The 27917-nt window shown below is 35.5% G+C and overlaps 10 protein-coding genes and 1 non-coding gene across 16 annotated transcripts; 3 read left to right on the forward strand and 8 right to left on the reverse strand.

The window, feature by feature from the left end:
• Positions 1–415: 415 nt before the first annotated feature.
• AT4G17713 (Putative membrane lipoprotein) lies at positions 416–830 on the reverse strand (the record flags this gene model as incomplete). The annotated part of the gene is made up of 2 exons (NM_001036578.2): positions 416–667; positions 782–830. 2 exons carry the CDS (start codon positions 828–830, stop codon positions 417–419), a joined length of 300 nt encoding a protein of 99 aa, NP_001031655.1. The 3' UTR covers position 416.
• A 1387-nt stretch (positions 831–2217) lies between these two features.
• Positions 2218–2617, reverse strand: AT4G17718 (Defensin-like (DEFL) family protein; the record flags this gene model as incomplete). The annotated part of the gene is made up of 2 exons (NM_001036579.1): positions 2218–2474; positions 2569–2617. The coding sequence occupies 2 exons, from the start codon at positions 2615–2617 to the stop codon at positions 2218–2220; spliced, it is 306 nt and encodes a 101-aa protein (NP_001031656.1).
• A 369-nt stretch (positions 2618–2986) lies between these two features.
• AT4G17720 (RNA-binding (RRM/RBD/RNP motifs) family protein) lies at positions 2987–5285 on the reverse strand. Its single transcript, NM_117881.4, has 5 exons — positions 5115–5285; positions 4365–4468; positions 4198–4273; positions 4030–4110; positions 2987–3956 (listed from the first exon to the last, which is right to left on the reverse strand). Exons 1-5 carry the CDS (start codon positions 5118–5120, stop codon positions 3282–3284), a joined length of 942 nt encoding a protein of 313 aa, NP_567536.1. The 5' UTR covers positions 5121–5285; the 3' UTR covers positions 2987–3281.
• A 439-nt stretch (positions 5286–5724) lies between these two features.
• SYP23 (syntaxin of plants 23) lies at positions 5725–7644 on the forward strand. 2 transcript variants are annotated; one of them, NM_117882.3, is made up of 7 exons: positions 5725–6172; positions 6262–6355; positions 6438–6577; positions 6650–6724; positions 6806–6963; positions 7047–7146; positions 7257–7644. In NM_117882.3, coding segments are annotated over exons 1-7 (768 nt in total). In that variant the 5' UTR covers positions 5725–5972; the 3' UTR covers positions 7258–7644. The 2 variants fall into 2 exon arrangements, with proteins under 2 accessions (NP_567537.1, NP_001078403.1); NM_001084934.1 differs by having other exon boundaries at positions 7318–7644.
• On the reverse strand, positions 7599–10374 carry AT4G17740 (Peptidase S41 family protein). 2 transcript variants are annotated; one of them, NM_179070.1, is made up of 13 exons: positions 10261–10374; positions 9868–10129; positions 9622–9771; positions 9461–9543; positions 9165–9373; positions 8987–9055; positions 8797–8915; positions 8630–8705; positions 8512–8553; positions 8310–8418; positions 8113–8210; positions 7938–8031; positions 7599–7835 (listed from the first exon to the last, which is right to left on the reverse strand). In NM_179070.1, exons 1-13 carry the CDS (start codon positions 10339–10341, stop codon positions 7710–7712), a joined length of 1518 nt encoding a protein of 505 aa, NP_849401.1. In that variant the 5' UTR covers positions 10342–10374; the 3' UTR covers positions 7599–7709. The 2 variants fall into 2 exon arrangements, with proteins under 2 accessions (NP_849401.1, NP_193509.1); NM_117883.2 differs by having other exon boundaries at positions 9868–10159.
• A 65-nt stretch (positions 10375–10439) lies between these two features.
• On the reverse strand, positions 10440–12268 carry HSF1 (heat shock factor 1). Its single transcript, NM_117884.3, has 2 exons — positions 11893–12268; positions 10440–11745 (listed from the first exon to the last, which is right to left on the reverse strand). The coding sequence occupies exons 1-2, from the start codon at positions 12223–12225 to the stop codon at positions 10591–10593; spliced, it is 1488 nt and encodes a 495-aa protein (NP_193510.1). The 5' UTR covers positions 12226–12268; the 3' UTR covers positions 10440–10590.
• A 114-nt stretch (positions 12269–12382) lies between these two features.
• Positions 12383–14020, forward strand: AT4G17760 (PCNA domain-containing protein). Of its 2 annotated transcripts, NM_117885.5 has the most exons (7): positions 12390–12558; positions 12632–12721; positions 12808–12962; positions 13041–13161; positions 13248–13367; positions 13455–13525; positions 13651–14004. In NM_117885.5, exons 1-7 carry the CDS (start codon positions 12442–12444, stop codon positions 13877–13879), a joined length of 903 nt encoding a protein of 300 aa, NP_193511.2. In that variant the 5' UTR covers positions 12390–12441; the 3' UTR covers positions 13880–14004. The 2 variants fall into 2 exon arrangements, with proteins under 2 accessions (NP_001319977.1, NP_193511.2); NM_001341240.1 differs by having other exon boundaries at positions 12383–12558; positions 12632–12962; positions 13651–14020.
• A 113-nt stretch (positions 14021–14133) lies between these two features.
• On the reverse strand, positions 14134–14205 carry AT4G17765. Its single transcript has one exon. It is a non-coding gene; the product is annotated as a tRNA-Trp (tRNA).
• Positions 14206–16793: 2588 nt separating this feature from the next.
• TPS5 (trehalose phosphatase/synthase 5) lies at positions 16794–21008 on the forward strand. Of its 2 annotated transcripts, none has more exons than NM_001341241.1 (4): positions 16794–17274; positions 17646–19664; positions 20008–20281; positions 20380–21008. In NM_001341241.1, exons 2-4 carry the CDS (start codon positions 17677–17679, stop codon positions 20704–20706), a joined length of 2589 nt encoding a protein of 862 aa, NP_001329809.1. In that variant the 5' UTR covers positions 16794–17274; positions 17646–17676; the 3' UTR covers positions 20707–21008. The 2 variants fall into 2 exon arrangements, with proteins under 2 accessions (NP_001329809.1, NP_567538.1); NM_117886.3 differs by having other exon boundaries at positions 16794–17121.
• AT4G17780 (F-box and associated interaction domains-containing protein) lies at positions 20881–22077 on the reverse strand (the record flags this gene model as incomplete). The annotated part of the gene is made up of 1 exon (NM_117887.2): positions 20881–22077. The coding sequence occupies one exon, from the start codon at positions 22075–22077 to the stop codon at positions 20881–20883; it is 1197 nt and encodes a 398-aa protein (NP_567539.2).
• Positions 22078–22220: 143 nt separating this feature from the next.
• MYB39 (myb domain protein 39) lies at positions 22221–24054 on the reverse strand. 2 transcript variants are annotated; one of them, NM_117888.3, is made up of 3 exons: positions 23725–24054; positions 22610–23389; positions 22221–22525 (listed from the first exon to the last, which is right to left on the reverse strand). In NM_117888.3, exons 1-3 carry the CDS (start codon positions 23988–23990, stop codon positions 22489–22491), a joined length of 1083 nt encoding a protein of 360 aa, NP_567540.2. In that variant the 5' UTR covers positions 23991–24054; the 3' UTR covers positions 22221–22488. The 2 variants fall into 2 exon arrangements, with proteins under 2 accessions (NP_567540.2, NP_001329227.1); NM_001341242.1 differs by having other exon boundaries at positions 22257–23389.
• Between the last annotated feature and the right edge of the window lie 3863 nt (positions 24055–27917).

Below are 27917 nucleotides of genomic sequence, written 5' to 3' on the forward strand. Positions count from 1 at the left end.
TGGCTTCGGATAAGCTAGAGAAGATAAAAAAGGTAAGAAAGAGATATATGCACTCAAAAATAGTTACCGGGCCAGGAAGTGTAAACGGCGTCCGTCCATGTTTAACGGCGATAATTAACGGACTAACAGATGGACAAAAAGCTTGTCCAACACTCTACTTTTTTTTTCCTCGAAGGAAGCAGAGAGTCCAATCAAATCTTTGCTCAGTATTACAATCTTGGACCCAAAAGCCCACAATAACAAAAACGCCAATCTATACTTGTAACTCGTAAATAATTAATATTTTGTAAGATATATTATTATTGTTTTAATTTCTTTTATTAAAGACATATTTTATAGTTATGATAAAACAATATATGTTGAAATTTGCCGCAGTAAAAGAAGTTAAAGATACTATGATTATGATAACTTTGTTATTACATTGGAGGTTTGCGACAATAACAATGGTACGTAAAACAAACATAAATTACTTCGCCTATTGCTTTGCAATGGTCAATGCAAGATTGAACATTACACCTCGGTGACCTCGTGTTAAGCGATATCGCACGGATGTATCTTTCATCAAGGCATTGACACTTGTTCTGCTCACACTTGATATTCTTCGTTGCACATTTTAGATTAGTACAATCAGAGTCATTGTTGCAAGATTGTGCCAGAATTTGTGTGCCTATGAGATTAAATATGTTATTGATCATGAATTCATGATGATATATAATATAGATGAGGAAGAAGAAGATGGCGATGAATGTAACTAAACATATTATCCAAAAAAATTACGTACATGTTGAGAAAAGTAGAAGACCGATAAATATCAAAGCTGCTTTCTCCATTTTTATTGAATAAGTTTGTATCTTTCTCTTGTGTTTTGAGTTGTTTGTGTGACTAAAACTGGAGGATTTGGAGAGTATTTATAATTTGGTTTTCTTCCCCAGCAAGCAATTGTTTTGCTAATTTACTGGTTAATGTTTTGGTAAATACGTTACTTACTTCATGTAATAAGATTTTATACCAAATTTGTTTCAGAATGAGTGAAAAATTACCTAGTTTGATGTTTCTAATCAAGGTAGTAAATTGGAAATTCATTATTTTTCTTTTTGCCAGCGATAACATTTGATCTTCTATATTTACATTTTGAGAGTGCATTTATTTAATCGATTCGTTACTCAAATATTCGTTACTCAAATAGTTACCAAAAATCTCGGTAAACAATTTTATAATATCTTGATAATTAAATCATTGACGAAGAACTTTGAAGTACAGTAAAACCTCTATAAATTAATAAAGTTGGGACTACAAAATTTTATTAATTTAGAGAGGTATTAATTTATAGATAATAGAGAAATTTTCCTAATTTGGTAATGTTTTAAAAATTTCTATAAGATTTCTTTCATTATAGAAAATATATTTATAGAACCATTTACAAGTAAAACATAATAATAATGTCTAAAAAACAACATCAAAAGTTTTGATACAGTAAAATATGAAAACTATAATCAAACAAAGAATAAATATGAATTTAAGCAAAAAAAATATTATAAATATATTTTAGAGAATTTTTTTTACATATAATATATATATATATATATATATATATATAGTTGATACATTTATACAATTATTAATTTATGATATTGATGGGACCATATATTTACATAGATTTCAAAAAAATTATTATCTTATTAATTTATCGATTTTTGTCACTTTTTATACTGGTCTCAACTCAGAACCGGAAGAATTTATTAATTTATAGAGGTTATTAATTTATAGAGTATTAATTTATAGAGGTTATATTGTATAAGGTTTTACGGATTTATTCCAAATTTTTACTAAATTTTTGCCGGATTGTCATGATATTTTTGTTGAACTGATTTTTATCTCGACTGAACTACAATTATTGTTGTTTCTTTAATTTCCATAGAGAAATATATTTTTAATGAATATCTAATATTTATGTAAAACAAGTATAATTTAGGACACTAACAAACCTGATAAAATATCAATTTAACTTGTCTTATGTTCATAAACGATTAAGTACACAAAATATACAAATGAATCTAACAAATAAGTGAAAGAAAAACATTCAAACTATAAGTTTAATTTTCAGTCAAATGTCCAAACATAAACTATAGTAATTAAATGATATTATCGATATTCAAAAGATATTAATAGTGATAAAATTAGATATTTGAAAACCTTATGCGCAAAAACTTAATAAAATTACATGGGAGGTTTGTAAGAGTAACAATGGTTTAAGATACATGCATAAACAATTTCACCTTTTGCCTTGCAATAGTCAATGCAGGCAGCCACACCATAATTGGTATCATTCGGTAATGTCATGAGTTCTTTAAAGGGGCATTCACAACTACCGCTAATACATTTGGGGCCACCAAATGGCGTTGGACATTTGAGTTTAACACAGTCAGAATTCGTCTTGCAAGATACATATCCAGTTCGTGCCATAATCGATGTACCTGCTAAAAATCACCGAAATGATTTATAGAAACGCTCATGACATGATAAGGATGATGAATACAATTGGTACATAAATTTAGTTGTGAAACTCACATGTTGAAAAAAGTAGAATACCGATGAATATCAAAGCTGACTTCTCCATTTTTTTCTGTGCTCTTTTCTATTTGTATAATTTTGATATTGTTTGCACAATTAAGATGATGTGTTTACAAACAATATATAATTGTGAGAAAACGAATTGTCTTTTTCCTTTTATACCATGAATAAATCTGTTCTTTTTTCACTTGAGAACAAAATATTTTGATAAATGCGTTTAACTGGTCGAGATTTTATTCCTTTAGTTTTGTCAAATGTCAATATATACATTTATTCTTAATTGATACTTCTTTGAATTTAAAGTGCTTAAAATCTTCTTATAATTAGAGTTCTTAGATCACCGACAAAGCGTTTCCTGTCAAATGTGTTTGTAACATCTACTTTGGTTTGTTACTTTCAGTTACATAAAATCACTTGACGGGCTAATTGCTCTAATCAAATTTTTGATTTTAAAATAAAAATCGATCGGTATTTGGTTCAGTTAACCATGATGATTAGCCCGGTTTAAATAAGTTTAAGAAAAACGAAAAGAACAAAATTGTTTTCTTTTTAAGGTCTAATTACCAAATCGACCATGAATCCAATGTTACAAGAACACAAGTCTTCGTCCTAAATAACAAGTTCAATCTTCATCTTCAACAATCTGAGAGAGATTAGTTCCAAGTTTTACCGTTTACAACAAGAATCAGAAAGGTCTTTGATTGCATATCTCAAGGTTGAGCCGGAGCAGGAGCTGAAGCCATAGGTGGAGGAGATTGTTGCTGCAATGGTTTCGATTGTGGCTCAAGATGTTCAGAATCTTTCTTTGCTTCAGGAGATTCAGAGAGTTTTGATTCACGTTCGGCTTCTTGCGTTGATGAAGCTGCCTTTGGTGATTCAGACAAGTGAACTCTAGCAAACTCATCAACCACTTTCCTCTTATCCTCTTCCTCAGCCATACCAACTTTCTCTTTAGCCTTTTGTCCAACTTCTTCTGCAGCTTTAGCAACTTTGTTGAATGCTCCAGTAACCCACGTGGCACCTGTGAGAACATACCGGTTCTTCATTATAGCTGAACCTGCATTGCTCACTGTCTGCTCCGCTGCAGCGATTGCTGATTTGGTTTTCTCTGAGACTTGGTACTTCTGATCAACTTCCCTGACCTTTTCTCCCACTACCACCGTGCCTGTGTTGATCTTATCAGTGAAACCAATTTTCTTGTCAAAAGATGCGACTTTGGCTGATGCTGTAGATGTTAGCTGGTGCTTCTCGTCAACACTTTTGGCTTTAGCTATGGCATCTTTTCCCAGGATAAAGCCCTTTGCAAGCATGCTGCTCACAACATCTTCGGCTTTTCTCAACACGGAGTCACCTGCCTTGGGAGATTTATTGCTGTCCTTGGGTTCCTGTGAAAAAGATGAAATGGTAAGATTTTAACTTGTGAAAAAACTCAGAAGAGATGATGAATTACGAGCTTACCAAGGAAGCTAAAGCCTCAGGGGACAGTTGGTAATCAGGAGCCATAGAGACAATGACTGAAGAATCAACAATCGTTGCTCCCTGAAATGAAAGAATTACATTAATACTCAGTCACTCAAAGGATACAGTCATATAGAGGAACTAATACAGGCTAAGAAGTAAAAATACCGAGAGAAGAACCGCAGTTTCAGCTCCTTGTAGATCCTTAAAAGTGACATATGCCAGTTTAGTCCGCTCAGTCTCGCTGTACAAACATGTCAAAAGAGTTAAGAACCTGACGAACTAAAAGCTGTAATCTAAAACTTTCAAAAGGAACAATAGAGAGGAAACCAAACCTCTGCGTCTCAAGGTACAGAATATCGCCAGAAAAGGAAAAGAACTCCTTGAGATCTCTATCGGTTGCTCCTAGAGAAACATTGCTCACTTTAACTGTTGTCATCTGCAAGTGAAATATAATCTCGTGTGACTTAAAAACTAAAATTTCAAACCATTTCACCAGCTAAACAAAATCTCAGACTTATTCATTAGTTGTTCGATTACACATTTCTCGATTCCTTATCGCCTAAAACAATGACTAAACACACACACACACACTCCTAAAGCAACCAATATTATCAATACAATGATCAGAAAACACAGAAACATTGCATCATCAATACAAGAAGATAAAAAGAACCTCAGAATCTAGGAAAAGCAAATACTTGTCTCAAAACTAATCCTATGGCACAGATCAGATATTAACAGATTACAAAACAAAACAAATGCTAAAGTGAATATCCTAATCCAAACAAAAGCAATTTTACCCTAAAAAAAAATTTCTTCATATCAGAAACAGTAATTTTCACCCAAATCAAAAACAGAGAACAGCTTCAAATCCTCTAAAATAAAAAAACTAGCGATTCTTCACTAATAATCAACGCCATTTCTCGCAAAACAAATTAGAAAACAACAATCAAAATCAACAGATCTGTTCACATCTTCCTCAATCAAATCAACAGCAAAAACATCGACCTTTCTCAGGATAAATCCAAAACAAAAACCAAAACTAACTAGTTTCAAAAAGCGAAGAGATTAGATAAGCTCACCGTCATGAAGAAAATCGCGTTGACGCGGATTGAAATGGAAGATTGTTTTTCCTTCACACAGGAGGAACAATATTTGAAACGAAACGAAACGAAAAATCAAAGGAAAGAAAAATCTCTGGTCGCGGATTTGATGTGAAGAAGAGTGAAAAATAAAAGAAAAAAGTGGGACCTGATTTTAAACGCCTTGGAAAAACGAGTCTTATTCGGGTTTGGCACGTGATATGGTCGGAACCTTCTCACGTGCGATGATTAAAAAAGAGTCCTAATTTTAAACTTCTTTTGCTTTTGACCCTTTTTAGTCACGTAAAGTTCTATCTAGAGATTTTATTCATTAAATTCTGGACTAATCTATCATAATCCTTAATCTAATTCTAATTAATCCGTAATCTGTTAGTATCTTGGTTAAAATAATCAATTAACGTCGTGACATAATCACTTTCTCCACCAATGTCTACCATCCACGTGTCCTGAGCTCAGAGCAATGTAATCATCGTAGACCATTTATCACTTTATAATAAAAGGAGGATATACCGTTAAGATTCTAAACTATAGAGTCACGTTTGGAATATTATAGAAAAGTTAAGGATCAAAAAATGAAAAAAGTACAAGCTTTTTCCGTTCATACAGGTAATGTGACATTTCACGTTTTGCTCAATCTCTCTCTCCGCGGTTCACGTTTTTTCTCAATCTGTCCGGAGAGAGAGAAACTCACCGGGGAATCTTGAAATCACCATCACATCCTCTCTTCCCTCGATCTCCGTTATCGACTGTAAATCGAATTTTGTTGTTGCTTTGTTTTCTTGGGCGAATAAAAGAGGATAATTTAGTGGCGGGGTTTTCGAGAAAGAGAGAGAAAGAATGAGTTTTCAAGATTTAGAGGCGGGAAGAGGAAGATCATTAGCTTCTTCAAGGAACATCAATGGTGGTGGTAGTAGACAAGACACGACTCAAGATGTTGCTTCTGGTATATTTCAGATCAATACAAGTGTTTCCACTTTCCATCGTCTTGTCAATACTCTTGGTACTCCTAAAGATACGCCTGAGCTCAGAGAGAAGCTGTAAGTACTTCTCAAAGTTAAAGTTATCTCCTTTTTGAGTTTTAGGGTACTTGAAATTGTTTCTAATTGAGTCAATTTGCTTGTTTTAGGCATAAGACAAGATTATATATTGGACAGTTAGTGAAAGATACATCAGCTAAACTTAAAGAAGCTAGTGAAACTGATCATCAAAGAGGTGTAAATGTGAGTCATTTATGATAAAGGAAGATTCTTGTTCTTCTTCTGCTACTTCTGTTGATTAATAGGAATTTGATTGGTTGGTTAGCAAAAGAAGAAGATTGTGGATGCTAAGCTTGCAAAGGACTTTCAAGCTGTGTTGAAAGAGTTTCAAAAGGCTCAGCGTCTTGCTGCTGAAAGAGAAACCGTATATGCTCCTCTTGTCCACAAGCCATCTCTTCCCTCAAGGTTAATGCTCATTGATGGTTTATGTTTACTTTTGTGGTTTTGTGTATTGATTTCCTGGCTTTGGTAATGTAGCTACACATCCAGTGAGATAGATGTGAATGGAGATAAGCATCCAGAGCAGCGTGCCCTTCTTGTGGAATCAAAAAGGTTAGTTTATACAGACAATGGTGTCCATCTTTGTTCGGTTGATGAGTTATCTATTGATTGGTTTGTTGTTTTTTGTTGCAGACAAGAACTTGTACTGTTGGACAATGAGATTGCGTTCAATGAGGCTGTTATTGAGGAAAGAGAGCAAGGGATACAAGAAATTCAGCAGCAAATTGGCGAGGTGCACGAGATCTTCAAAGACTTGGCAGTGTTGGTGCACGATCAAGGAAACATGATAGGTAAAACTGATTCCAACTCTTGTTATGCTAAAACTCTCACTTATGTCTTCAAAACCTAAGACGTAAGACCTATTTTTGTGTAGATGATATTGGTACTCACATCGATAACTCTTACGCTGCAACTGCCCAAGGAAAATCCCATCTCGTAAGGCATCAAAGACACAAAGATCAAATTCTTCTCTGGTAATATATTAAAGCTTTTGATCGTACCATGAAATGTGTTTTTGAGGATTTTGGATGATCAGATCAGCCTACTAACTTCTTCTTTCCATTGTTTTTTCTTTTTCTTGTAGACGTGCTTGCTCTTGGTGATTTTTGGTATCGTGCTCATGATTGTTATTATAGTGCTCGCAGTTTGATTTCCCCAAGCTCATAAAAGCATGGACAAGTGCTTCATCATCAATCAAGAAGCATCAATGAGTATATGTTTGTCACGACTCTCTTTGTTCCTACAATTTAGTCTGTTGGACTATTGGTCTCTTGTTTCTTGTTATCGAGTATATAGAGTAGTTCACTTTGGTTTGATTTGGCTTGTGTTTGCTGAGTCTTGGTTCTGAAGGAGAGAGTGTTACTGCTTTGTCTCTGTAATATAACTTGGTTCTGAAGGAAAATCCTCTGTTTGTGTTCTTAAATGTGAAATTTCTGGTTTCGATTAGCTAAAGCTATGGCGAATCTTCAAAAGTACAAAGCTTGAGTCAATAAATTTTAGTCATATGTTGTCAGAACAAAGTTTGAACAAAACAAAATCATCTAGAAAAAAGTAGGCCTTGATTGAGATAACAAGCAGCTGTAGGATCCTTAAGGCATCCACAGAACGCCTCTTCATCTTTCGGAAACGACTTTGGCAATGGATGATCAGGAGTTACACCGACCTATACAACAACCAGCAACGAGTCAAGACTGTAAGAACATGTTTGTATGTAGTGTAGTGTAGACACAGAGGGGGTTACTACAGGAAGAAAGTAGTTTCATACTTTGTCTATATCTGTGTGAGCTGGTGTTTCATATCGAGCAACTGTTACTGCCAAGCCCGAACCATCAGAAAGCTCAAAAACCGACTGTATCTTGCTGCAAAATGCGTTAAAGTCTCAGGAATTTTACGGTTCGGTCTCTGAGAAGAAGAATAAAAAATAGCGCCATTTTGTTTACCCTTTTCCGTAAGTTGGTTCTCCATAAACCAGAGCACGTTTATTATCTTTCAAGGCACCTGCTAATATCTCGCTGGCACTCGCGGTGCCTTTGTTAACCTGGAAAAGAGAAAGATTGTGTGAGAATGAAATCTTTCATGGCATTTACAGATTACAATAAGGACTAGATTTGAGGAAAGGAAGGATGGAAGCTCATACAAGAACGGCAAGAGGCTCAGAGGTTGCTATAGCATTGCTTCCATCAGTATCATATATATCTCTAACACCTCGACTATCGCAAATATACACAATCACTCCTTTATCTAACCTGTGGATAGCAAATGTTGAAGTTTCTATTATGATAGCTGTGGATCTTGAAATTTTCTAATTCGTTATATGTAACGGTTTATGAGGTTATTACCAAAATTTAGCAATCTCAATTCCTTCTGGGAAAGAACCTCCACTGCAGCAAGAACAATTTTTTTAAGAAAGGCTGTTGCAAAAGCAAAAAAGAGTTTATGTTCTCAAAAAATCATCACCTATTGTCTCGAAGGTCCAAGACGAATGCGTTTACATTGTTGCCTCTCAAGGTTTCAATAGCTTCCCTTACCGCACCTACAAAAAAAGTGTTAAGACTTTGAGAGATAATAAACTAGAGAGTAGATAAATTTGTAAGAAGGAATCAGTAATGCCAAAGAATACATACTAGAAGCATTTTGATTGAATGTTGTTAGCTTGATATAGCCAATCTTAGGGGAGTTACTCCCAGAACCAGGAAGTTCACATAATCTTGACTTCACTGGATTCACAGAAACCCGCTCTCGCCTGAAATAACAACAATTGTAGTTACCAAATGAACGTGACAACGAAGATAAATGTAGGCATGAGAGAAATACGTCAAAGTTAAGAGTCTCGTTTCAGGTCCACTGCGAATCGCTAGCTCCACTGCACTTCCTTCAGGTCCCCTGCATTTCAACCAAAGCATTATCATCATTTCTTACTTCAGAACCATTAACTCGTCACACTTAGATTTTTCAAAGTTAAGGAATGATGAAAAATGGAAATGTAACTCACTGCAACATCTGTGCAGCATCGTATATGGTAAGAGTTTCTGTGGTTGTATTATCAATTCCTTGAATAACATCGCCAGGTAATATCCCCGCCCTATTTGCAGGACCTCCTGGAGCAGCTGATATAACAACAAGCCCAGCTGGTGGTCCATCTGATGCAGTGGGGTAACCTATCGACAGCCCAACACCCGTAACCGCCCCTTGAGTCCCCGACTGCCTTCAACCAAACCATTTAATTACTAGATCTTACATACAGTCTATTTGCTAAATTCAGAACTGTATATTTTCAGGAAATCTTACCCGCAAACTCTTGAACTTTCCGGGCTCCAAGAATCGAGTAAAAGGATCATCTAGTGTTGCCACCATTTTCTTGATAGCCATGTCTAAACACAAACCAACACCAAATTTAGAAGCAAGTTGTACTAATTTTGTAAAAGGTTAATAAAGCTATTCACACATACATGTCTCTTCTCGAGTGTTCATAGGCTCATTTCGTAAAGCAGTCTCTCTGTAACGAAACCAGCTTTGTCCATTAAAGGTTTTATCAATATAAGCACGATCAATTGTTCTCCAAGCCTCGAGGAAGAGAAGATTCTCTTCAGTAAGACCCCCTAAAGAGACAGAGAAAAAAAGCCACACAAATGAAATCAAATTGCATTCCCCGAAATTTATATGGTTTCTCAACATGTAAAAAAAACAGAACTTACATGATGGTGGTGAATCAGTGGTAACAACAGAAATGGAAGAGACAAGCAGAACAGAAACGATCCGAACTAATGCAACAGAGAGATTCTGTCTGAAATTAACAGAAGATTTCATCATAACCTTCCCAGATAATTTCCTCTGATCATTTCTTTCGATAACACACAGAAATCTATTACAGACGAACACGACTCCTGGGTTTGCTGCATTGCTCCTTGAAATGTTACTACGACTACGAGCATAACTAAATTTGCTAGCTTTTGAAATCTTTGGAGGTTGTTTTACCCACAATTTCACCTGCAAAGGTTGAAAATTCTATTACACAGCTAAACGGACACAAATTGGGGAATTGCAGGAGAGAAACTTAAAAAGGAGTCAACTATACGAAAGAAAAGTACCTGGATTGAGAAATTAGGGTTTATTTTGTTAGGCTTAGTAAAAGAAATTGGGGATAATGAAGAGCTCGCAAGGACCTCCATTGAAAAGAGCTTCCCCGGGAAAATTCCAACTCTGTTTTTCTTATCGAAAAAGGACTACAAATATGATTGGACAAAGTAGTCACTTTCTACAATAAATTAGAAAAAATGGCATTTTCTTTTTAATAATAAATACAACTCTTCTATTATCCAAGGAAAGATTTCTGCACAAAGTTGCAACCGTACTACTGAGTCCTAACGATAATGTTAGTAGAGAAAGACTTTACAATGGATACTAAACATAATCCTTTACTAGTGTTCTGTTTCTGATGTGAGAAGACCCAATTCTTCTATAAGCTTATCCATATGTCTACCATTTGTGTTGTTGTTGTTGTTGTTGTTGTTGTTGTTGTTGTTGTTGTTGTTGTTGTTGTTGTTGTTCTCTAGTGTAGTTGCATCTCCAAAAACTGGGCTTTCTGGCATATATTCTTCAAGGAATTCAAAGTTACTCATTAGTTCATCAATCTCGGGGTCTTCGGGTATTCCCTCAAGCTGAATCGGGACTGAACCACCATCAAGGAATGGGCTTGGAGAGATGAATGCCTCTGGAACATTCTTCTCTGTATCCATGAAGTTTTCTGTAGGGAAGTCGTTGATACTCTCTCGTGTCAATTGTGGTATCTGGGAAGTCTCTGGCATTATGGTATCCGGGAGAGAAGTTGAAGTAGAGGGTAAGTATGATAAAGGCTGTCCTGATGGTACAGATGCATATGCCTGTGACTGTCCTGAAGTTATGGGTAGTACCTCTTGAAGAGTGACTCCTGATACCTGGTTTGGAGATGAGAACCCGTCAAGAAACGGATACTTATCATCTGTTTTCATCATGTTCCACATCATTGAATCGTTTCTAAGTGGCTGATACTTAACTATCTGTCCATCTGATGCTTCCAAGCTATGGCTATGACTATTACTCTCAGTAGCAGCAGTACTATCCTCTCTGAGTCTCCGCTTCTTATTGGCCTCGGTTACATGCATATTACTATCAGTCTGCTTCTGTATAAACTGAGAGAGGAAAGTAGGATTCTGTACAGCTTTAGCAAGGAAAGACATAATCTGTTGTTGCCTCTGCTCCATAACCTGAAGATGTTTAACCAAAACCTGAAGTTTATTATCTGTTGTTTGTTGCTGCTGGCGTAACTTAACGAGTTCCTGCATCAACACGTTTTTGTCTCTTTTAAGCTGTTCAACTTCTTCCTCTAACCCAAATTTCCCAACCTCAACACATGAAGATAATGCAGCCATTGAACCTTGACCCTGAGATAATTGCTGAGATTGTGGATTACTACTACTACTACCATGTCCCTGAACAGATTTTCTCCGGCTTATCTTCTTCAATAGATGTTTTTGACCTCTTAAGAAACCTTCATTAGCAAATTCCCATCGATCTGGATCCACTTTCCTAAAACCCTGTTCATCAAAATTGGCACATGAATCATATAAATCTTATCAAACACATCAAGCACTAAGATTATTCAACGAAATCATAATCTATACACAGTACAATTAGAGAAATCAATGGTGGAGAAATTAGGGCGCGAGAGAATTTATACTTACATAGGTGTTTAACTGGCGAACAAAGCTGGAGAAATTGTTGTGTTTGAAGTATTTAGGTAGAAGATCACGAGAAAACTCCGGTGGATCCCAAACAATGAAGCTATTGTTCGTCGGACTCCATGAGACAATCGCGTCCGTCGCCGGATCTTCCACCATGTCATACGTCTTGCTAAGGAAAGGGGGCGGTAAAGAGTTCGCATTAAGTAAAGTCGCTGGATGCGGATTCCGCGGTGGTGGCGCCGTCACAGCCTCGCCGATATTCGTTCCTCCGCCGGTAACACCGTCCATTTTCGTACGGATAAAGAAAGAGAAGTATTTGAAATTTACAAACATACCCTTTTATTTCTCTGTGACTCAGATATAAACGCGATATCATAAAGATGGGCTTTTATTTTTCTTTTTAGTTTGTGTGTGGGCCAAAAAGATCAACTTTATTAATAACTGGGCCTGCTAAAACAAATATAATAATAATCAATTTAATTGCTATATTGTCGGCATACATTTTCTGGCGGGAAAGCAGAGGAAGGAGAGTGAGAGAGAGAGAGAGAAATGAGTTCGTCCTCGTCGCCGGCGATTGAACCAGACACACCGGACCTGATTTGCCAGCTCGATAATGTTCAAGGAATGGTCGATGCACTCACTTGCGTCCGATGGAAACGCCACCAGGTTTTTATCTCCATCCTCCCCAAATTCAATCTAGGGTTCTTCTTTGATTTTCTGAAAACTTCTCCGTTTCCAGGATGCTTTAGTAGAATTATCTGAACACGGAATAGTTTTGATTGTTGAAGAATCAGGTTGTCTTCAAGCCAAAGTTTATCTTCAACGCGAGGTATCGATTTCTGAGTTTATCTTAAATTTTCTAAACCCCTAAAATTCGATTGAATCCGAAATCTGTTTGATGTGTTATATGAGTAGCTATTCACGAAATACGAGTATGGAGCTCAAGGTAGGCCGAGATTCGGAATCAGCTTAGGGCTTCTTGTTGATTGCTTGAACACATTTTCATCACCTGGACATTCTAATACTATAGAAATCAAGTATCCAGGACCTGATATGGAGCTTCTTCTCAAGTATGTGTACTATGATCCTTTGCTTTGTGAATATACGGATTACGAGTAATTAGCTGATTGGTGTGAGTGTTTGATTAGATCTGTTGATACCTTAAACTCTTGCATCTACTCTGAGATAAGAACTAGAATTCCCGAAACTGTTACTTGGGACTACAACTTTGAGCAGGCGGGAATCGCGCCACTTACTTTTACAGTAAAGGTAGTAACATAGTTTAGTATCGTTTTTCGTTTAACATTGTTAGTCTGAGCTTTTTCTCAAATGGTAATTGATAATGTATCTATCAGTCAGCGGCGTTGAAGGAAGCAATAGATGATCTTGAATGGCCTGGTTCAAGTGTACAGATCAGTCTTCAAAAGGAACCCCCTTGTGTAATCTTTAGAGGAGAAGGACATGGAGACTTGCAGGTCTTGTTTCTCACTTGTTTCTTGGTGATGTATATTATCTTAATGTGAAAGAATCAAGGAACATATTTCGATCTATCCTCTTTGCAGATAGACTTCATGTATTATGCCAACACAGATCTTCTCCTTGCCTTTCATTGTGATACCGAAGTCTCTTACGGGTAACAATGAACTCAATTCTTTCTCTACCGTAGCTTTATGGTTAAAACACACGCTCCTACGCTTGATTTACCAATCAAGAATAGTAGCCAGATACATTTGCTAAACTTCTCATTGTTGATTGTAGGTACAAATACAAGTTTTTGAAAGCAACAACGGCAAACATACCGGGAAACGTAGTGAGAGAAAACAGGGGAAGCAAACTAACAATAGGAAGAGGAGGAATGTTGAAAGTTCAGCACTTGGTTTCAGTTTCTAAAGCTTTAGCTCCACAAGTGGAATCCGCAGGGTATCAGCCACCGAGTCGGATTGCTTATATAGAGTTCTTTGTGAAGCCTGAAGAGCCTGCTGATTAATAGATTTTCTCCTTCAGTTACTTTATCTTTGTAATTCTAGTTCTTCTTTTTAGTCAGTCTCTCAATACTATCAGTATCAGTATCAGAAAGAAAGAAAGAAAAAGTTTAAGGCTTGCAAAGAAAAACTGCGTGTGGTTTCACTAAATTAGCTCAGATGTCTCGTCGTTTAGTGTTATATCGCTGAACGACGTCGTGCAGTGGAGACATAGGTATGTCATACCGAAAAAAGAAACCGGGTGTATAGTTCGGGGGATTGAACCCGACGTGAATCGAACACGCAACCTTCTGATCTGGAGTCAGACGCGCTACCATTGCGCCACGGATCCGGATGTGTAACATGTATATTTTACTATTTAATATACAAGTTAAAAATAGCTTCACCGTTATAATTTGATCTCTGATTATGATTGGCGAAAATATCTGAGATGGGTTGGTGTTGGTTGGATCAAATAAATAAAAATTGTAAGCAAAACCTTTAAATGTTCTAAGCTTGACACGTGGAGTTAAAACAGACGTCCAAGTAGCTTTCTCACTATTTCAAAGTTGGTTGGACTTTTTTCTCATGATTATTAAATCACACTCAAAAGAGAAAGAAATATAAATGACTCGAGGCCAAACACCAAAAAAAAGTCTTCAAAATATAATTTTAGAAAATCATATGATTATGTTGACAAAAAGAAAAAGTAAATCGTATGATTAGTGTTTCTAATCTTCTTAAGAAAATGATTACGTTTGTTAAAGAAGAGTTTGGGTGATGATTTTATACTAAAGTTAGCAGTTTGTGTGTTTTCTTTAATCATTTTTTGTAAAGAAAATTACCAATAATGTTGACATGATATCATATATCACTACCATCTATTGGAAATAGTTTATAGAAGAATAATTAAATGAATCGACAAGAACTCACACATATACGCAAATTGTTATGTATGTGCACCTAATGTAGATTTGTAGGCATTATATGGTGGGGACGTGTTACCATTTATATTGACATTAATGATGGTATTGACACTTTTGTGGACCTAATCATGATACAAACATACATCAATGCTGCTTATATAATATACTTATATGTCTATGTCGCGCACACACACCCACACATATAAACGGTGGGAATTTATCGAATGATATGCTAATCATTTCTGTATACTAAACGTACAATGTCTCATTTGTGTATGTATATGTACCGATGTACGTATAAACCAATGTATATAGATGTATAGACCAGAGAGACCTAATATACATGGAAAAAATTCTTACTAGAGTTAATAAAACTGATGAACCTAGCGAGTCACTGAGACATGCGAGAATCTCTCCTTTTTGAATGAACTATATATAGTCTAATCAATAACATATTAATAAATTTACGGCAATTTGCACCAATTTGATAATCTAATCATATATTCTTTGTCGGGTTGATAATCTGAAAGGACATTATAAACAATGAGAAATATAAATCCTATTATATACGAAAGTATAAACAAATCATTCCTTTCGAATCTTGACAACCAATAAATCCTACCCTAAGAGATTTAATTATATATTGATTAGAGAAATGTATTGTATTCTTCGAAACATATGCTCATGAGCACGGACACGGTATATTGTTTTACTGATCATCGGTTTAAACATTTGAAATTTTGAACTTACTATCTACATATGTCTTCGGTGAACAAACCTTTATACGGATTGATAAATAATACTCTTCGAATTTATTAATCTTATTAAGCCCACTTGGCGTGAGAAGAAGGTATATAAATACTAATAGTAGTTGAAATATACTACAATAATTACTAAAGTAACTGCAGTAGTTAAGATTTAATTTAACCATAGTCAACGAAATCGACGCTGATATTGATATTTATTGGAATTTCGACTTGCGAGCCTCTTCACATGAATTTAGGCTTTGAAATTAGAGTTATGATCATTGAAGTTAATGTAGCGATCCAAGCTTATTATTTTAATTTTTAATAGCATTTCTAGTAGTAGTAGATAGTGAATTTAATTTGGACTGTCCAATTTCTTTTATTAATACATAGCTGATATTATGTATTTTATTGAATTTAAATTTGGATTTTAAGTTACGAAACAAATACAAATTTAGAAGTTTCATATTGATTAAAAAAACTTATTGCTATCCAAATTATATTAAAAAAAACTTATAGCTATCGTTTTATAATTCGAAAACAAATTTAAACTAAACATTATATTATATTACCTTCATTTTAATTACATATTTACCTAATGACTATTCCAGCAACAATGACATCATTAGTTCAATTGCTTTAACCATTTGAATTCTTATATAACAGGGGAGAAAGACAAATTAAACTAGATACGAACTGTGTTCCTCAATCAACAAAGACATCAAGAGATTTGTTGTCTTTTCACTCACAAATTATTAAAGTTAAACATCAAAATTATTATTTATAGAAAACGACCACTGATCAACATTAATATCATTTTTTTATTGCATTATTCTAATGCCTAGCTTATTTTACACACCCAACAACAAATCTATCAAGTTTCTAATTCCCAACCTTAAATGATGCGTATTAGTAGAAACCAAAAGAATGTGATTAAATAGTATGTTTTAATACCTTTGTCTCCTATGTTTGGTTATAACCACTTGTAAATATATCTTCCTAAAACATTTAGTCACATGAACTAAGATAAATAATAATGTTGTTTATGCTTATGGATGCTTTGTATATATCTATATTTAAATCCCCATAATAAATATTTTTACAAAAAATAAAAGAGAAACTAGTCACATAAAAAGAAAAAAAAGAAAAATTTATGTAGCAAAATATAAAAATTGAAAAAGTTAATTGGCGTGTATTTTCTTTAACAAAATTCATATTTCGACCTTTTTTTCTTTTATAAATATTGTGTACTCATTGTCATATGGACTATCAATTACTTCCATTACATGATTGGTCATAAAAACCAGAAAACTATTGCCGTATGGAGAGAAAGCAGAGAAGAGAATCTTCCAAAAATGTTAAATCTTGTGAAACAAATAAAGCATAGCAAAGCAAAGTCCAAAGTCCAATGAGCTAAAACAAAATCAAAAAGGTTTCTTTATGTTTTTTTTTTTGAAGTAAGAAAAAAAAAGAGTTTATAAAGAAACAGTGGAGAAATAAATAGCAGAACAAAGAGAAAGATCGGAGAAAAGAATCTTTTTAGGCTCTCTCTCGCAGACTTCGCACTCACACACTCACTTCCATTGCTCCAAAAAAGTGAGCTTTTTTCTTCCTTTTTCCTATTTTCCTGATCATCTTCTTTGCATCTTATGTAACTGTAGAATCTGACTAACTTTCAGTAACCCAAAGTTTTGTTTTTTATTTTCATTTTTTCCTCCAGCTGTGTGTTCTGATCTTGCTTGTATAAGTGTAAGCTCTGGCTTAAGCTTTTTTTTTTTTAGTTGTTCTAACTATAAGACATGATTTCTGACTACTTGAGGTTACATTTATGACGCATTTTGATTATTTGTCGTTGTTCCGGCATGTGTTTGTCTGCATATAAGCTGTTCGAGGTTTTGTGAAATTTGTTCTTTTGATTTCAGATTTAGTCTCCACTAATTGTGTCTAGGGTCTGAGATCTGCTGGTTCTGTCCCCAGTTTTTGTAAAAAAGGAAACCTTTACCTGAGATTTTTAGTTTCTGTTTAAGTTTGAAATGAATGATCTTTGATTAAAGTTTTGGTCTTTTGTTAAATTAGACTAATCAAAGTTCTGATCTTTGTTGTGTATTTTACTGTTGCAGACATTGTATCTACTTCACTTGCTGTAGAGATATGGTATCAAGATCTTATTCAAACCTCTTGGATCTTGCTTCTGGTAACTTCCATTCGTTTTCTCGAGAAAAGAAGAGGTTTCCAAGAGTAGCAACTGTCACTGGTGTCTTATCTGAGCTAGATGATGATAACAACAGCAACAGTGTCTGCTCTGATGCTCCTTCTTCCGTCACACAAGATCGAATCATCATCGTTGGAAACCAGCTTCCTATTAAATCACATCGGAACTCTGCTGGTAAATTGAGTTTTAGTTGGGACAATGACTCGCTTCTCTTGCAGCTTAAAGATGGTATGCGTGAAGATATGGAAGTTGTCTACATTGGTTGCCTTAAGGAACAGATTGATACAGTTGAGCAAGATGATGTTTCTCAAAGGTTGCTTGAGAATTTCAAATGTGTTCCTGCTTATATCCCACCTGAGCTATTCACTAAGTACTATCATGGATTCTGTAAGCAACATCTATGGCCTTTGTTTCACTACATGCTTCCCTTAACTCCTGATCTTGGTGGTAGATTTGATCGTTCTTTATGGCAAGCTTATCTTTCGGTTAACAAGATCTTTGCTGATAAAGTGATGGAAGTGATTAGTCCTGATGATGATTTTGTTTGGGTTCATGACTATCACTTAATGGTTTTGCCTACATTTCTAAGGAAGAGGTTTAATAGAGTAAAGCTTGGTTTTTTCCTTCATAGCCCGTTCCCTTCCTCTGAGATTTACCGTACTCTTCCAGTGAGAAATGAGCTCTTACGTGCACTCCTCAACGCTGATTTGATTGGCTTTCATACCTTTGACTATGCAAGACACTTCCTTTCTTGTTGTAGCAGGATGCTTGGTTTATCCTATCAGTCCAAACGTGGAACCATAGGGCTTGAGTATTATGGTCGAACGGTTAGTATCAAGATTCTTCCTGTGGGGATTCATATCAGCCAGCTTCAGTCAATTTTAAACCTCCCAGAGACTCAGACCAAAGTTGCTGAGCTAAGAGATCAGTTCTTGGATCAGAAAGTTCTTCTCGGTGTTGATGACATGGACATCTTCAAAGGAATCAGCCTCAAACTCTTGGCAATGGAACAACTTCTCACACAGCATCCCGAGAAGAGAGGTCGAGTTGTACTTGTCCAGATTGCAAACCCTGCAAGAGGTCGTGGGAAAGACGTTCAGGAGGTTCAGTCTGAAACTGAAGCCACGGTTAAAAGGATCAATGAAATGTTTGGAAGGCCGGGCTACCAACCCGTGGTTCTGATTGATACACCGCTTCAATTCTTTGAGAGGATTGCTTACTATGTCATTGCAGAGTGTTGTCTTGTTACAGCGGTAAGAGATGGTATGAATCTTATACCTTATGAGTACATTATCTGCAGGCAAGGTAATCCGAAACTCAACGAGACTATAGGCCTTGACCCTTCTGCTGCAAAGAAGAGTATGCTTGTTGTCTCTGAGTTTATTGGTTGTTCTCCTTCTTTAAGCGGCGCCATTAGAGTAAATCCGTGGAACATTGATGCTGTGACTGAAGCAATGGACTATGCATTGATAGTTTCAGAAGCAGAGAAGCAAATGCGTCACGAGAAGCATCACAAATATGTTAGCACACATGATGTTGCTTATTGGGCGCGTAGCTTTATACAAGATCTTGAAAGGGCTTGCGGGGATCATGTGAGGAAGAGGTGTTGGGGGATTGGATTCGGGTTAGGCTTTAGAGTTGTGGCGCTTGATCCGAGTTTTAAAAAGCTTTCGATTGAGCACATTGTCTCAGCTTATAAGAGAACCAAGAACCGAGCCATTTTGTTGGATTATGATGGCACAATGGTGCAGCCAGGTTCCATTAGGACAACACCAACCCGCGAAACAATCGAAATCTTGAACAACCTGTCTAGTGATCCCAAGAATATCGTGTACCTCGTCAGTGGGAAAGACAGAAGGACACTAACTGAATGGTTTTCTTCATGTGACGATCTCGGTTTGGGTGCAGAGCACGGGTATTTTATAAGGTAACACTTGGTTTCACATTTTCCTTAAATTACTAAGAGCACTTGAAAAGTTGTTTTTAAAAGTTGATTTCGATTTTTGGATATAAAGCAAAGTTATATTTTCTTATCTTCTTTACTTGAAAAGATCAATCTTTTGGATATTGAAGTAATGAGTTTACATTTTGAGGCTGTTTTCATATCTTCTTGAATCACTAAGAGCACTTGAAAAGATCAAACTTTAGGATAATAAAGTTATGGTTATTGCACATGGGACTGCTTTCATATCTTTTTCAGTCTCTTATTTTTTGAAAAGATGGATGTTTTGGATATAAAGTTTTGATCTTTTTGTTCATGTTGGGGACAGGCCAAATGATGGAACAGACTGGGAAACGTCGAGTTTGGTATCAGGTTTTGAGTGGAAACAAATAGCAGAGCCAGTGATGAGACTTTACACTGAGACTACAGATGGATCAACAATAGAGACTAAAGAGACTGCTCTCGTTTGGAATTACCAATTCGCAGATCCTGATTTTGGATCTTGTCAAGCCAAAGAGCTTATGGAACACCTCGAAAGCGTGCTTACCAATGATCCAGTCTCTGTCAAGACTGGACAACAACTCGTTGAAGTTAAACCACAGGTAAGACGTTAAAAGAGTTGGTTTATTGTCTGTTTTCTCTTTTCAAGCATGAAAGTTCCGATAGCTAAACTTTTTTGTTGTTCCGATAAAAAAAACAGGGTGTGAACAAAGGTCTTGTGGCAGAGAGGCTTCTAACAACGATGCAAGAAAAAGGGAAACTTTTGGATTTCATTCTCTGCGTCGGTGATGATCGGTCTGATGAGGATATGTTTGAGGTGATAATGAGTGCTAAAGATGGTCCAGCTTTGTCTCCTGTGGCTGAGATATTCGCTTGCACCGTTGGACAAAAGCCAAGCAAAGCAAAATACTATTTAGACGATACTGCGGAGATAATCAGAATGCTGGACGGTCTAGCCGCTACCAACACAACTATCTCTGATCAAACTGATTCAACCGCCACTGTTCCAACTAAAGATCTGTTTTAAGGATTTGTGAACGAAAGTTTTAGTGGGTTTGTTGTTGTGATTTGTGAATGCTTTTTCAAATATAATGGATTAAGGTAATCAAATCTTCTTATGTCATAGGGCAAGATAAGAACCGAAAGAGGAAGAGAAAGGAGTTAGCAAAATAAATCTTATATATTAAGATGTAGAACCAAACTATAGTTTGACACTAAATAAGAAGAGTGGTGACCAAATGGAACCTACTACTACTAGAGTCGTTAAGGGGGCATTTGGTTCTCCGGCGATGATGGGGGTATGAAGGGTTGATTTCTGAGGAAGTGGTGCTAAATTTTCAAAAAAAGGAGATATAACACAAGTGTCTGCGGAGAGATAAAGAATCTCGTTTTTCCTTGGATAATACTTGAAAAGTCTCTTGTGATTATCATAGAAGACAATATTTCCTTGCTTAGAAACCGACACCGGGGTGAACCACCTGTTCCGCCTTTCCCGGGAAGCAACTCTATTCTCTAAATCTATGGAGTAAGTCTTGGTCCATGTTTCTACTTCTGTATCCATGCTCCAAATCTCTAGTTTCCATTCAGTCTTAGTATAGGTATTGGCTATGGCCAGGCGGTCCTCAAGGTTCACTATTTGGAAGGTTTCTTGCGTGACACTCATATCAGGAACTGAAATGTTATGTAACTCTTCTTTGTGAAGATCCAAGGCTAGTATTGTCCAAGCCCTCTCAGTAGGTTTGTGTAACCAGTAGATCGATCCATTCGCACACTCCGATTTTCTTACCTCAAAGACCTTATAAGGAGGTGGACTCAACATCCGCCATTCACCAGTTTCGACATCAAGAACACTATACTCCACCTCAGGATCACGTGCACAAATTTCACTGAAAGATATTAAACACATCTTCACTACTTTATAGCTTCCGGTAACTTTATCTTTACCAAATCCCATTGCCCAATGTCTTGGAGAGAAAGCCGAACCTACTCCAAATATGGTTCCAAATCCGAATCCGTATCGCCGGAGTTGCCTTGTCCAGGGGTTCAAAACGTCTATCCAACGTGGTTCGAGAATGCAGACCAAACCGTCGCAAGTAAACGAGGGTTGTGCGGCGTTGCAGTGCAGATAGACGATCTCTTCGTTCCCTTTGCACTGCGACGACCCGGGGAGGAGCCTAGGCTCCCAGCCGCATTTGCAGTTGTAAGCAGCCAGGATTTTGCGCTTCTTTTGAAGACTCATTCGTCTCTCCACGAACGTCTTCGACTCAAGAATTGATCTCCATCGTTTTGAGACGCTTTTCGATATGAGAATGGATTTCAAGGGAAGTCGAAGGAATATATCTTCTAGAAGATCGGCAACTATGTAGATCGAACTAGGGTTTTTCTCTTCTTCCTCCATTCTTGGTGACTGTTTGTTTTTTGATTTTTTGTCAATCTTTCTGTTAGAAACATCGAGAGATTGACATTTTAATATATTTCCTTATTGGCAAATAGGTGAATTTTTATTAAACTTGTGAATCAAGTTATGTTTCCATAGAGTTGTTTGATTGTATAAATTAGACTGCTCGTAGATATTTATCCAAAATATTGTTATTAAATGGGCAATAATAGAATGGTGATTACAATGTGTTTCTTTACACAACAACCAAACCAAATAAGAACAAATTACAAATAAGAATTCCTTTACAAGAAAATATACAAACTTTAAATCAATATTTAATAACAAACAAAATTAAGAGTATTAATCGAATATCTTTGTGTATGTATTGTCTTTAAAACTATGAGTATACGACCCGAACAAAATCCAGTTCTACCATGGGACAGGTGACGATGTGGGTGACGTTAAGCTGCAGATTAGATAAAACAATTCTGTTAATAAACCATAAATATAAATCATATACTATGTTAATCAATGCGGAGATAGATCTTACTCTAAGAAACTTTTCCAGCAAGAATCACTTGTTTCATCATCAAGAAACTTCTCCCAGTCCTCTAGGAAATCTGAACCGGATGAGTGTTGAGCTGTACTGGGATGGTTCAAACTGGTTGTCTCGGGAGAGACCGATACCGAACCAGTAGATGGGGTTTCTAGTAGTTGATCACCATAGTAACACGGCATCATACCGGTTCTGATATGATCATTTACCTTGGTGGTCGTACTGGTACCCGGTTTTGCTGTATTTAAACTCTCTTGAGAAACCGTAACCAAACCAGGAAGCTGGTTATCTTCAAAACCATCCCAAACATTTTCATAAGATGGAATGAAATCCGAGGCGGCCTCAGGAGTGATTCCACTTTGGTTTATGAAAAGACCAGCCGGGGGATCCGGTTTAGGATTCACTGAATTGGTATTGAAGCTATTGACTACCGGTTCTGGTTTAGGATTCAGTAAATTGGTCTTGAAGCTACTGATGTTTGGTATGGCTTTGGGGGTTATGATTTGAAGCATTTTATGGATCAATTGGAGTTTAAGAATATCTTCCAAAGCGGTGTTATTGTTGAGGAGGTTATTGTTACCAAATTGGCCATTGTTGATTGCTGCCGCGAGCATTTGAGAAACATCGAGGATAGGGCTAAGATCGTTGGTTCTTGGCTCGTGCGTCACTGGATCAATCCCCATTTGCAATAACTTCTTCCTCATATGAGTGTTCCAATAGTTTTTAATTTCATTATCTGTTCTTCCTGGAAGATGACCCGCAATTTTCGACCATCTGTATGGTAAAAATTCGACTCAAACGTTAGTAAAATGAACCAACGAAAACTTAACCTTTTGTATGGTTAGAGAATTATAAACTAAAGTTTAGACTATAGTCTTGAGGATGTGAATTCTATAATAGCAATAATAAACTATGCAATGGTATCCATACGTAAATTTGTTTTTGCACTTTATATTAATTTTAAAAGAACTGAAAATGGTTTATATTTTAAAATTATGAAAAAAACATGTAAACAGGAACACATAATTACGTCTGAAACAAGCGAGACCTAAATCATTTAGTGCTAACAAAATAGCATAAAAGCTTTAACGAAAAAAAAATAGTCTTACTTGTTGCCAAGGAGGGCATGGAGTCTAACGATAGTACTCTCTTCTCCATCGGAAAATTTGCCTCTCCGGATATCAGGCCGGAGATAATTCATCCACCGGAGCCGACAGCTCTTGCCACAGCGGTTAAGTCCAGCGAGCTTAGGAAGCGACCGCCAATTCCCATAACCATTCTCGTTTATATAAGCAGTGAGCTTATCATCTTCTTCTGGCAGCCACGGTCCTTTCTTCACGCCTTTGTCTTGATCGCAACACGGTGATCTTCCCATTTTGTTTATATCAAGAACCAAAACTTATCAGAGGTTTTTGAAGATATGATCTTCGTTTCGTCGCTCCCTACGATTAGGTTTGTATGTATATATAGATGTGAAAAGCAGTCATGACATAACTAAAGTAAAGTTGTGTATGCATTCGTCAGAATTTGGTGTAAATATTATTTTTCATAGTGTGTCATAAGTCTACAATATATGAGTCATTCAATAAATCAGTTAAATAACCAAAATAGTTATAACAAAATCAAGATTAGGTACTGATAATATGATATGTGTCATGGCGTTCGAACTTCGAAGAGTAATTCGTGGGGATGATGTTCAAACAAATAATTTTTATATAAAAGAATACGAATAATTGTTAATGCATTAATGGATTTTGTTATTGTGGGTTAGATGTATAAAATATTTGCCCTAGCTATGTTAGAATAAAATGTTGATATTTCCCTACTAAAATCTTTTTTTTTTGGGACCAAATTTCTTACGCTCTTTTACTTGTAAAACAATCACAAATTATATACTATTTCATAATCTGCAATTCAAACTAATCTTATTGAAATTATGTTATAAAAGAAAGCCACATTTTTCAAAAATTAAACATGCATGTGATCATTTTTGAATATTTCCTATATATGTGTATATTTCTCTATTTAGATTAAAACCTACAAATAAGAATTTCGCATAAATGCATGATTATAAATTAAACTTGTTAACTACTTTTCTTGAAGGGTATATTTAACTAATATTTAATTGAAAAGCAATATTATGTTCTCATTGCAAAGTTCATCAAAATTGGAATCTTGCATTTATCATTATGTGATTGCTTCCACCGCATTCAAAGAATTATCTCTACCTGCTTCAATGTCTCATGGTTGATCAAAGCCTACCCTTTCGCTTCTTCTTCCTCTATTTGAATTCAAACGAAGATTATTATTATTCTCCTTATTGTTACCAAACCGTCGTTTGTGCCTACCATACGTTCTGAATTTCAAGTCACAAAAAATTACCTATGCTATTATCATTTGTTTTTTGTTTAATTGTTTTGTAATTTTTTGTTACGTGAAAATATAAATTTTTTACGTGAAACTCTCTTTAGTATAGGTTATCTCAATTTCTGTTTTATATTATTCGAAAATATACATATGGATTTGGATGATCAAGTTAATACGAGATTTTCGAATTGATTTACTTTGATAAAGGAAATGGATAGCTTTTTTCGATTGACTAATTTAATTAAAGAACTTCTCTCGCGGGTTCCAAACATTAAGTCGATAGCGTGAGGAACACATAAACGAGTAAGTGGATTTTATTAGAAGGTGTAACTATAAAGTTGGTATTATATATTACGTTGTATTATACTATTGGATCTTTGAAAAAATCTTTCATAATAGAATCTTGTTGTCTTCAAAGGAATGAGAAGGATCACGACAAATTAGAAAAAAAACATAAAACGAAATTTCCTACGGTTGGAGAAAATGTTTACTAGTATAATTTAAATAATGAGGTTTAATTTCACTCTCACGGAAGATCTTGTTTACATACTTAATTACTATTTTTTTACCGTTAAATTACTGTTATGGTTTAAAGGGTCAATGTTCAGGCTTGTTTCACATTGTCAAATTAAAACCAAACACTTACCAACTCTCTATTTATCACGTTGACTATTTAAACAGTCGTATATATTAAGGGTTCCATGTAATTAGTAGCACCATATAGTATAAAATTCCTATGCTATATTTATTTGACATTGTCAACGAGTATAGATAAGACAAGCCTTAAAATTCTATGTAATGTTATTGTTACGCGGCTTACGCAACAGATACATAGTCGTCAATTTGTAATTCAATGGCTGCTTCACTCTTTCGGTCTCTGTAGCTAAAATTGACTTCCGAATTCAAATGAGTTCATAACATTGTATAAACTTTCAGTCTAGATCGGTTATCTTTTTTCTTGTTTGGATTTTTGTTCCTACTCTTGAACATCTTTGGAAACCGATCGATCTTTGAATTATAAACTTGCACCATATAGAAAACAGTGAAGGTCGCTTGAGGCACCAAGAGTATCTTCCAAGTTCCAACGACCATCCAACGTATGTTAAAGTCATAAAAGCTGGAAACTGGTTTCAATTAGAGAACAACTGTTAGCGTACGTACGTTGGATGGATGTGCTTTAGCAAAAAAAAATAACAACTGCATGGATCGGATGTGATCTCTAAAACACATAATCAGAACATGCATACTGAGTTAGTTGGCATAATGATGTCTTCGTACTATATTAGAAGTAACGCTTAACTCGTCCCATCACCAGTGTTTTTGTGTGGATAACGATGAAAATCGTGAACTCTTCTCTCGTTTGGTGATAACAATATTCTCTAGCTTGACTCAGAATGCGGATTTGCTGTAGATCTTTCCGTGACCCTAAATCCAAATCTTATATCTTTATGGGTCGATTTCTAATAGACCAAATTTATCTTTCACAGTATATCAAATTCAAATTATGAATTGGGATCGTTCAATAGGTTATAAGACAAAGATTGCTTCTTTGCTATTGAGCTAAATTTTGAGTTGGAAAGAGACTTTTGATTTCACTTAATACCAAAAGAAATCAAATTAGTAGGTGTCAAATGCCAAAAAAAAAAAAGAAAAAAAAAAATATATGTAACAGTATTTATGATGTTATGGTCAATAAAGTAAAGAGAGATGAGTTTGGGATAAATTTTCTCCTGCTCCTATCTCCCTTTCTTGACAAGGAAGTATATAATTCGGTAGATGGAAAATCTTGGAAAAAACAGTTAACGTGTAAAATTATATGAACAACGACCAAAGGTTTGTCTATACGCAATATAGAATACAAACACAAGAGTTTTGAAACAAATAAACATAATTGCATATAAAATATCCATTTGCAAAAGTTTCTAAAGAGTTGTCCTATACTAATGCGAAACATCCGTGATCGTGTCTCTTGGAGACGCATATGTTTGGTTATTTCCAGCAAAACAAACATTAATTGTCATATCATAAGTTGTCGTTACATAATGAATCCATATATATTTTATTTCTAGAACACTAAAGTCATTATTTCTAGAACACTAAAGTCAAAAATATTTTTGGCTAAGAAATAGTCAAAACTCCTACACATATCATCCGATTTATTTAAAAAATCTTCAAGTATAATTTGTGGATTAAGCCGTCTACTAAAGCTCATTAATGATTTCCATTTAATAAATGCTCTGTTGTGATTTGCGAAATAAAACAATCTGTTTGAGCTTAAGAGAAAAATAGTATGAAAATTTGTTTATACACAATGGATCTATATGTTAAAACAAAGAAGCTATCGTAGTTAGATATTCACTTCAATTAGTTTATTTAAACCAAATTTAGATTTCTTTTCCCTCAAAAAGTAATATATTAATCGATCAAATCATCACATAAGAGTTGATTTAGCCATCCAGGCGGTGTTACGGAATCACAATTAAAAAAAAAAACAGAGTGGTTACAACCATGCTTAGCAAGATGATGAACTATATTATTACGTACATGAGCGTTTTGTGAATTGAAAAGTGTCAATGTAAACTTTGAACGTCAATGATAGATATCATGTAAGAGATTGGAAATGTGGGATGAAGTTATAGGACCCTTGAATATGTTAATTAATATCGCCTTTAAACACAACCGTGGTATAACCTCTTATCCAAACTTTTTGCATAGCCGCTAGGAGCGCTTTTTCTTAACGAAAGAGCTAATTGTTTCTCCATCAAAGTGTCCCAGTCTTAATACTCTTTATCTATCGTCCATCTCTTTTATCGCCGCTCAAAATCTTCTGTAGACTTTTTCTCTAATCGTTTCCACATCTTTGAGGAAAAAGAAAAAATCGTTCCCACATCTGAAAATCAATGTTACCACATGTCATGTTGGTACTTTTATGAGA

This window comes from Arabidopsis thaliana, chromosome 4, assembly GCF_000001735.4.
Source record: "Arabidopsis thaliana chromosome 4, partial sequence".
NCBI classification, from domain to species: Eukaryota; Viridiplantae; Streptophyta; class Magnoliopsida; order Brassicales; family Brassicaceae; genus Arabidopsis; species Arabidopsis thaliana.